This window comes from Primulina huaijiensis, chromosome 8 (assembly GCF_012295235.1).
Source record: "Primulina huaijiensis isolate GDHJ02 chromosome 8, ASM1229523v2, whole genome shotgun sequence".
In the NCBI taxonomy this organism is placed as follows: domain Eukaryota; kingdom Viridiplantae; phylum Streptophyta; class Magnoliopsida; order Lamiales; family Gesneriaceae; genus Primulina; species Primulina huaijiensis.
The window spans coordinates 1,764,902-1,775,150 of record NC_133313.1 but is presented as its reverse complement, the minus strand read 5'-3'; the positions used below and the strand labels follow the sequence as shown (position 1 = coordinate 1,775,150).

Genomic DNA, 10,249 nt, shown 5'->3' with positions numbered 1-10,249 from the left:
AATTAAAAGTTTTTCTTCTTTTTTTTATATATGTAAATTGTATCATTCTTCGTCATAAAAAAGTACAGAACCAAATGTTGATATCACATTAGAATATAATGCAAAATAAAAAAGACCACACAGATCACCCAAAATTTTATATCACACTACGGATATATAGCTAAAGGATCAACCATGGAGAGAAGCATAGCTGTTGATGAGAGCCAAAGCGTTGCTGGTTACATGAGCCACATTCACAATCTTCCCCCTTACAGTTGTCTTTACACCGCCGGCCATGGAATTTCCGGCGAAGCCCTCCATACAGGTGTCCTCATCCGTCAAGGCGGCGCTGACCCACGTCTGAATGTCGCTCATCATCAACCCGAAATTGGAGCCATTGATTTGGTTCATCTCCGCCATGGAGCTGCTGAGTCTGTCCACCGAGTCACCCAGCTCCTCCATGCAGTCGCGCATGGCGCCCACTTCCCTTGGGGTCATCTTGGTGCCTCTCGAGAGCCTGACCATGTCACCGGAGGTGGCGCGGGCTGTGTCTATGCTGACAGATAGAGCTGCGTGAGCAAGCAGCTTGGGACTCCGCTGTATGGCGCTTGCACGGCTTGAGAGGGAGGAGAAGCAGAGGGTTGGATATGCCGTGGCGCTGCATGAAGTTCTGATGAACTCGGTGCTGGTGGTTCCGGCGGCGGGCCTGGCGGCGGAGGCCAAGTGAAGAGATGGAGATATTAAGATCAGAGCAGCTGCTAATAGTGATACACGAAAGTGGCTTTCCATTTTAATTAATTAATTAATTGTTATTTTTCTCTATGTTGTGGAATCATGGGGAAGCTAATATTCGTTTATTTATAGGGAATTTCGTTCACTGAATCGGATATCATCCACTTGCTCAAGTTACATTCAATTCAATTAATTATTATAATTATATATATATATATATATATAAATATATATTTAAATTAATTTAATATTTAAGTAACCAAAAATAGTTGTTCACATAAATTAAATTACGTGCCTAAAATTATAATTAAATCACATTCTATATAAATGAAAAAATTGATATCTTTTTGGAAAATCAATTTGAGGATAAAAATATATTTTTTTAGTAAGAAAAATAATGATTGTAAAAAAACATATAGCCAATAGGAGAAGTATAGACATAAGTTATTTTGGAATTAATAATTATATATTTATTTTATTTTAAACTTAATTTTGGTGATAAAAAAAATGATGTACGAAATTCCAATCAGCCAATTTAATTAGTAAATTAAAAACGGAAGATCATGATGTAAACGTGCAACTGCTTTATTAAATATTTTCAATTAATTACAAAATATAAAGAAGAAGATATTTTTCAAAATGTCCTTTGTTCGAATAGGCAAGCAATATATTTTTCCTTTTTAATATCTTCCCATCAATCACATATAAAAACATATAACATAGTACCTAAGAAAAATAGAGGAGAAAGTAGTGTGTTTTTTTTAAAAAAAAATGAAAATTCAGAAATTTTTTTTAAAATAGGATGAAAAAATCCGAATATGCAGTTGGGTGATTCAAAAGTATTTTTTAAAGAACTTCGTCAACATATCAAATATTAGTTACTGTAAGAGATTTATCTTAAATTATTCAGCGTATCAAATGTTAGTTACTGTAAGAGATTTATCTTAAATTAATTGTGTGTGTACACACATTTTATTTATTAAATTTTTGTACAAAATTAGTTGGATTTGAGGTTCATTCTTACCGAAACTCCTAATAACAACTTTTTAATTAGCTGTAACGACAAATCACCCTCGATCGGTTACAAATCTTTTTCATCAAACCCTGATTATAACAGTGAGAAAATGAGAAAGATTGAACATGAAAATAAATTCACATATTAATCCAACAGCTAACAAATAAAATTTTATTTATAATGTTTCTAAATTTGTAAGTGGCATCCAATCGAAGTAACCATTCGATCGAAATGGTTTTATTGTGAATATCGGTAAGATTGACCCGTTTCACAGATAAAGATTCGTGAGATCGTACTCCAAAATTTTTAGATTTATTCGTTTATGAATGTTGGGAATATATAAAACTTGTAGATCTCACATTAAATTAGTCAAATCTTAATAATAGATAATAGTACACACATATATATGATAGAATTTCCCGACGATCAAATAGGACTAATACCCACTTGGATATTTGCATGGGCAAGTGGCCAACTTGGAGAGCAACTGCAAATTTGTCACATTCTAGACTCCATGTTGGAAAAATATCAAAGATTTTTCTTTTGTTAAAATAATAGAACTCGAATATATATCAGATAGGCCAAAAGAGAGAACTTTGGTAGTATATCATGGTCTTACTGCATGCATGCTTGTCTCAAGATAATTTATTATCTTAAATTTTTTATACAACTTTCAGTCTACGTTTCATCTTCTTTCCCAAAATTTCCCGAGTTTTTTTTGCCCATTCTTGAAATTTTTGATGAAGACCAATAAGGTTTAAGGAAATTATTGATGGTTTTGGTCTAGAAATTTTTTGACAGAAGAAATGAGATTCCATAGCCTGTCACATTCATATATTATTTCAATCTATCTGCTATTTGAAATTTTTTTAAAAAAAATTCTGTTTATTGAATAATTTGGTTAGAATATGTTGCAATGTTACTTTCACTTCAACAATAACTCATGTGAGACGATCTCACGGGTCAATTTTGTGAGACGAGTCTCAAACCCAAGTCAATTCACTACAAGAAAAAAGGCCTACGACAACGGTTTTTCCCCGTTGTCATAGGCCTTTTAAAACCGTTGTTAGAAGCCCTATGGTTAAAGGGTGTGCTCAAAGACAACGGTGAAAAACCGTTGTCGTAGACGTCTAAAGACAATGGTGAAAAACCGTTGTCGTAGATATATAAAACCGTTGTTAAAGGTCATGTGGTTAAAGAATTCGTTAAAAGACAACGGTTGTGGAGTGTTGTGGTAGTTACAATTTGCGACGGTTTTTAAAAAACCGTCGCAAATTAATTCGCGACGGACATCATCCTTAACTGTCACGAAAATTAGCGATGGTTGTAATTTAAACTGTCGCTAAATAGCGACAGTGTTTTATAAACTTCGTCGCTAATTTTAGCGACGGTTTTGTATGCTTTCCGTCGCTAATTTATTCAGTAAAATAAAAAAAATTCACTTTTAATATTTTAAAAAATATAAAAAAAAACTCACAATCTAATATGCAAACTATATTTTTTATTTATCGTCGAAAATACTATATTTTTTATTTTAAAAATTTATTAAATTTTAAAGAGGAAATCGAAACTAAAATTGTGTAAGGGAGAAAAATTTTAAGTGATGTGAAGTGGAATGGTAGAAAATGGACCGAGGGTGGGGATATTTATAGACAGTTTGCGACAGTTTTGACTTTAACCGTCGCGAATTCTAACTGTCGTCGATTTAAAATTAGCGATGCTTTTACATAAACTGTAGCTATATTTAGCGACAGATATTAGAAACCGTCGCTAATTTTAGCGACAGTTAGTTATAAACCGTCGCTGATTTTAGATCAGCGACGGTATTACCAAAATAGTCGCTATATTTAGCGACGGTTTAAAAACACTGTCGCTCAGTTCTTTTAAAACCGTCGCTATACTTATATCGACGACGGTTTTACTTAAAACCGTCGCTAAATTTTGCGACGGTTCTACTTTAACCGTCGCAAGATTTAAATTAGTGACGGTATAGTACAACCGTCGCTAATATTGACAACAAATTTATAGAAAAACCAGTTTAAAGACAACGGTTTGTTACAAACCGTTGTCGTAGCTTGAAGAAAAACGCTAATAGACAACAGTTTAAAAACCGTTGTCGTAGGCCAAAAAAAAAAAACGCTCATAGACAACGGTTTGTTAAAACCGTTGTTAAAAGTAAAAAGACAACGGTTTTAATAAAAACCGTTGTCTTTGTTGCGTTGTTAAAAATGAATTTTCTTGTAGTGATTCTTAAAAAATATATATTGTTTTTATACTAAATATATTACTTTACACATCAAGTATGAATCAGATTGACTCGTTTAATTGAATAAATCCGTGAGACTATCTGAAAATAACACACTCATTTTTCAATAAAATTTCTTATTTAATCAAATTATCATTAGAATCGATTATGTCAATGAAATTGAATTCTTGAAGTCATAATATGATTATTTTGGTTTCGGGTGCAAGATAAATTAATAATTAGGGCGCTATTGCTCTGACCCGATGAAAAAATGGAATACTTCTTATCGACTCGATGAGGATTATTTTTTGACTTCGCCCCGGGCCCTAAAACTATCAGGTACGATGCTAAATAAGCTGGCATGTGTGTTTGATTTTTCGTGAATGAATTTTGCACGTGAAGGTGGATCAGTCATCATACTACCATTGTTGGATAGCACAAACTATGCTTGTTGGAAGGTTAGGATGAGAGCCTTCATCAAGTCCATCAACGAAAAGGTTTGGCGATCAATCGTGGGTAATTGGACATCCTATGGAAAAATACTCCGATGCAAAACTTGTTTGAAAGAAGCTATGATCTCTCCCACTTGGATTTGATGTAAACACGGTTGTCATTGAAGAAGCGAAAGACGTAGATGCGATGAGGTTGGATGAAGTAATGAGATCTCGAATAACAATTTGAAATGATCTCGGACTCGAATAGAACTAATTCAAACCAAATTCAATCTTTCAATTTTTTGTCATATTTGACTCGATTCGGTTTGTTTACTTCGTAATGTGAGGTGAAGGGAAGTATAAATAAATCCAAATGAATAAAGAGTGAAACTTTTTGTAAGAATGACTCAAAGGCCCAAATCACAAGGTACAAATCCATGTTTTCTTGTCATCTTAGACCCTTCACCTTCACCCTATTCGGACCAAGCCCGACACCCAAATGCTGCATGAACCGACCCGAAACCGAAAGGGGTCTCACCTTCGACGTCGGAGACACATTCTTCCGCCAGGAGAGCGCCACCGGCCGTGACCTCGCCGTGCTTTCCGCTGCCGTTTATAAGAAATCCCATAATGCTCTCCGGGTGCTCGACGCAATGTGCGGCTGCGGAATCCGCTCCTTACGTTACCTGGTGGAAGCGGACGCCGACTTCGTACTGGCCAACGATGCGAACGCAGACTGCGGGACAATTATCTCCGGGAATTTGGAGAAGGCGGGGAGGGAAAGGAAGAGGTGGCTGGTGACGCATTCGGATGCGAACCGGGTGTTTGCCGAGTGCTTTTTGAAGAGGGATTATTTTGACTTGATTGATATAGACTCGTTCGGGAGCGAGTCGAGCTTCTTGCGGGATGGTATGCGTGCCGTGAAGTTGAATGGGCTTTTGTATCTTACTTCCACGGATGGGTTTACTTCCGGTGGTCATCGGCCTCAACAGTGAGTCATGTTAGCTTAATTTCGGTTAGTTTTTCAATCTTTTATCAAAGCAGATCATTCTGCTCGCTGGAGGTCTGCTTCCGATTCGAAATAAAAAGATTCTATCTAAAATTATATCCAAGTTTAAATGCGGAATTATTTCTTGGATTTCACCAGAGAATGGTTGTTGTTTTCTGCTTGATTTCTTAAAGTCAGTTTATGGCTATTACTACTTGATTTCTAGTTCGTTGGCTGCATACGGAGCATACATTAGGCCAACACCATACTCGAATGAAATTGGCCTACGAATGCTTATAGGTGGGGCTGTTCGGGAGGCTTCTGTGTTGGGTTATCACGTTATTCCGCTTTTCTCATACTACTCCTTCCACGGTCCCGTGTTTCGAGTGATGTTCCAAGTTAGACGTGGGAAGCTTCCCAACAACAGGTCTTCACTGGTTGCGAATCGTCTGTCTTGTATATGAATCGTATCATCTGTTTTTAAACTCAGTGATTGATTATATTATATTCGAATACCAGGCATTATGGCTTCATCAGCTACTGCACTCAGTGTGGAAATTCTCGGGAAGTTTCATGGATGGAACTTGGCCACCTATTATGCACTTGCAGTAATGTAAGCCTAACAACTTACCATCTTCCATTGCCATGTTAACGAATCCAGAGAATCTTCTTTTACTGCTCAACATAATGGACTGTTGTGTTTGCTTAAGATTCCCATGTTTTTGCTTTCTTACTATAATTGTTTTATAGAAATACTGAGACTCGGTATTAAGAAACACTATTTCTCAAGAACTGTGGCATTTCTTGTTTAATCTTGAAATATTGCGCCTATTATTTTGTTCTAGGTTCCAGGTTCGCTTGTTGTTTCAGGGCCGCTATGGACAGGACCTCTTCACTGTGCAACCTTTCTAGCCGAAATACGCGATTTGGCTGAGAAATGGGGTTGGATTAGCAATGGAACTGGGAAAAGTCTCGAGACATTGATCAAACTAATGATCGATGAAAGTGACCCCTTTTTGCCATTTGGATACATCAAGTTACAAGAGGTATGCTTGAAGTCAGTCGATCAAAATACGAACCGTCTAAACCGTGGGACAGTAGTGCCGTTTCACTCACTTTCACTTACTCGTCCACTCATGGCTTCTTTACAATGTTTCAGGCTACGAGTCGAGCTAAAGCTAATTCGCCTCGCCTGGATACGCTATTAAGCACCCTGCACAAGGTACCTGGCCTTCTAATATTTCTACCGCAAAATTTTCCCTTGAATTTTCTAAGACAAATATTTCTACTGCTACCCAATTCATATGCCACTTTACTTTTGATTGTTTTGGCTGCTAATTTTTTGTATTAATTTTTACAAAAAATAGATGTTTGTCAATCCGAAGATTAGGGAAAATGAAGGATCGGTCACGTACCATTATATCGGAATTTATGACTAGGGTAACACTGAAATTCAAAGTTCAAACAGCATGTCAATCTAGGTACCACATTTTGATTGTTCCACCAGCAAGAATAATTGATGCTCTAACGATCCTCCTAATAACCAAATAAACTGGGAACTCAGGCCAAATGGTGGTAATTGTTAAATGGTACAACAACCGACGCAAGTGTTCTCCATCGATAAATAATCAGAAGACTCAGCCAGTTTCCTCTCATTCCATGACTCTCATCTTTAATTTGTTTGGCACAAGTGCAGGAAGGATACGGTGCTGTTAGATCACACATTGCCAATAATGCAATCAAGACAAATTGTTCCATGGTTGATTGTGTCAGGATTGTGAAGCAACTCCAACACACTGAAGATAACAAATTCTGTCTGCCCATTGAAGCTTAACAATTAAATATAAGGAAAGCGCTACCGGTTCATTTCAGTTTGAAGACATGACAAAGCCTCTATTCTATGATCGAGCATGACCCTGTGCAAGATTGACCAGACTCCATGGATTCTATCAAAGGTGAAGCATTGAAAGAGTGCATGGCTAAAAGATAAAAGAATCATGAAGATTCATTCATCATTATCAAGTGCTCAACCAAGCTTAAGACCAGTGTGACCCAGCTGGGAAAATAGAGGAACATTAAGAAAAAATTCAGTTTATTCTGTAAATTTGTCTTTCGCTGAAAAATGTAAATTTAATGTATAAATATGTCAAACTATCTACCAAACATCGTCTTATATTTTAGGGTTTCATTCGATTCATGGATGTGCCTGATTATCATTCGATTGCAAAATGATTTCCAATTTGCTTTACAGGTTATTGTTCGCCTTTAAACTTAAACATGCAATCACCAAACACAGAAAATAAATGGCATGCTTACATCAACGATTATTTTTCGAACCATATGATGCATTTCAACGAGTACAAACAGGGTCATACATTTATTTCGTAGAACTAGTATCGAGCTCCTCCAATCAAGGGGATTCCTTATCATACACTTCGCTAGCATACTTCCAGTTTATGACTTTCCATATGTTCTTCAGGTAGTCTGGCTTCACATTTTTATACTGCACCAAAAATATATGATGGGGCGTGGCGTCAAAAAAGCAAAGTCAGTAGCCAAGACAACCAATGAAATAATGAGAATCAAAAGAAACTTCCAACGCTTAGAAACTGTAGACCTTATTCGTATTCTTTCATCTAGGTTCGAATCCTATAGAGAGATCACCTTTTGATATAATTGTTATACTTAGTGTATAAGATTTTTTTATTATCACAATATCTTTTTCTCAATTATTCTATTCTACGATATGGGTAATCGTTGGAATTTTTCAAAATATTCTAGTAGAAAAGATTGAAAAATCATCACAAACTGACTTGAAGCGGGTTCAAAAGATCTACTTATGGGCATGCTCCACTTGGCTCGGGGGATATTTTATGATGTCAGAAGTACCTGCAGATAGTATGCATGCTCCCAGACATCAATACCAAGCAGAGGAACCAAACTTGGACCTTTAGTAACCAGTGGATCCTGCACAGGAAGATCACCAAAAAATTCACCAAGCAGACATAAGTTTACAAACAGGGGAGACAAGGACTGCCGTATTTCCGACTAAGAACGTGCATTCTCCCATCAATTCTTCCTAATACAGTAATGATGGTCTAAAGACTCAAAAAACATTTGATCAATGATCATACGAAAATTAATCCAAAACCTGCATCAGTTGCTGCATGGCAAGCAGTTGTATTCTAAAATGCAGGGGCAAGTTCTGGATGGCTTGCACATACAATACATGCAAGTGCGTAAATCTTCCTAAAGCAAAACGAACTCAACTTTAAACGGACCATTTTTAAACCTCAATATACACAAGGATAAAGCAGACTTGTCACTAAGCAGTTACAGTGTTGAACATAAGATACACACAATACACTGATGAAATAGAGTACGTCACTTACCTGATTAGCAGTAGTCTCAACCACCAGTCTCTTCAATTCTTTGTCCAGAGCAAGCCACTGGTGAAATTTGAGCAAACATCAAATAGGAACAATAAGCATGAAGCAACTTCAAATGAAAAGCAGACTCCACAAACGTCTGTATTGGAAGAAACCAACCAACTAGAGCCCCGAGCAACTGAAACTCGAAGACACAAGGTTCCCGAGTAACATTGGGGGCCTTGAGCGTGTTTGTTTTCATATTTTACGACTAAATTGCAAGCAACGCATAATTAAGCAAAAGTAAAATATACTCACCACCCATCCAGACCCCTGTAAAGCAGCACCTTCTGCATTTATCTTCTGTACAAGAGCTTCCAATGATCCAAAGTTACTGTCAACAAACGAACCTAAAGAGCCTTTTGGTGGCTCACCACCACCTTCCTGCAGTAACATATTTAATAAATTTATGAAACAGAACTACTGATGAAAAGAGATTACCAATCCAAGATGCCAAAGATAGAACTTACACGGACAGGAGCAAGATTCTTCCAGAAAATTGAGTGATTAATATGGCCTGGAAAATATTTCAAAAAAATAAAATAAATAGAGTGCTAAAATAAGTTAGAATTATCATCTTAGAAGTGTTGCAGTAGAAGTCTGGCCTCCCAAACTCATGTTTGAGTAGTGCAATCACAATCATCAACTTCCAACATAATCCGAAAATGCAGCTATATTCAAATTTCCAGCATCATAATCATAATATACTGTTCTGAGATCACCGGAAGTCAACCGAAACTAACAAATATGAATCGAGAAATCAAGTATATCGGAACATCGTTTTAGGACCTCCTCCATTGAACTTGAGGGCGCTCTGCAACTTGACGGTGGCGGACGCGTCGCCGTAGGAGATAGCGCTATCGAGCTGCTCCAGGGCCTTGTTGTAATTGGTGATGTAAGTCTGGTGGTGCTTCTGGTGGTGGATCTGCATGATCTCGCCGCTGATTGCGGGCTCCAACGCGCCATAATCGTAGGGAAGATCCGGCAACGAGAACGTCTGAATTCGGCGGAGCCCCAGAACTCCACTCCTGGCTAGGATTTTAGCGCCCGCTAGGATTCGAAAAGCCATTTCCGAGGGGCTAATTGCTGTGAGAAGATGAGTCAGTCTCAGGCGAAAATGGTCTCTGCCGCCAGCTAAGAGCGCCGCCAACACGTGGCTACGTATAAGGATAAATGCTTTTTATGTCATCGTACTAAATTTGAATCTCTAATAGCAGTTAATTATATCACGTTTCATCGTACAACGATATTAATAATAATTATATTGTGAAAATTTATATTGTATTTATTATAATATAAATTTTTAGTGTAATAAAAATTACTATATAAATTTAATTATACATGTAATATTACTATTCCGATATTAATAAAAAGTGGAATCTGAGTCGAACTTTTGGTTTAGGTTTCAATCTGATTTGGTTATGGTTT

General features: G+C 37.0%; 3 protein-coding genes across 3 annotated transcripts; 1 reads left to right on the top strand and 2 right to left on the bottom strand.

Annotated features, from left to right (window-relative positions):
- Positions 1-825, bottom strand: LOC140982259 (21 kDa protein-like). Its single transcript, XM_073448712.1, has one exon. The coding sequence runs from the start codon at positions 766-768 to the stop codon at positions 169-171; it is 600 nt and encodes a 199-aa protein (XP_073304813.1). The 5' UTR covers positions 769-825; the 3' UTR covers positions 1-168.
- Positions 826-4,781: 3,956 nt separating this feature from the next.
- On the top strand, positions 4,782-7,590 carry LOC140982596 (uncharacterized). The gene is made up of 6 exons (XM_073449164.1): positions 4,782-5,396; positions 5,620-5,820; positions 5,913-6,006; positions 6,239-6,439; positions 6,553-6,615; positions 7,090-7,590. The coding sequence occupies exons 1-6, from the start codon at positions 4,843-4,845 to the stop codon at positions 7,225-7,227; spliced, it is 1,251 nt and encodes a 416-aa protein (XP_073305265.1). The 5' UTR covers positions 4,782-4,842; the 3' UTR covers positions 7,228-7,590.
- A 115-nt stretch (positions 7,591-7,705) lies between these two features.
- LOC140982598 (superoxide dismutase [Mn], mitochondrial) lies at positions 7,706-10,007 on the bottom strand. Its single transcript, XM_073449168.1, has 6 exons — positions 9,611-10,007; positions 9,292-9,338; positions 9,080-9,205; positions 8,786-8,842; positions 8,283-8,360; positions 7,706-7,896 (listed from the first exon to the last, which is right to left on the bottom strand). The coding sequence occupies exons 1-6, from the start codon at positions 9,888-9,890 to the stop codon at positions 7,804-7,806; spliced, it is 681 nt and encodes a 226-aa protein (XP_073305269.1). The 5' UTR covers positions 9,891-10,007; the 3' UTR covers positions 7,706-7,803.
- Between the last annotated feature and the right edge of the window lie 242 nt (positions 10,008-10,249).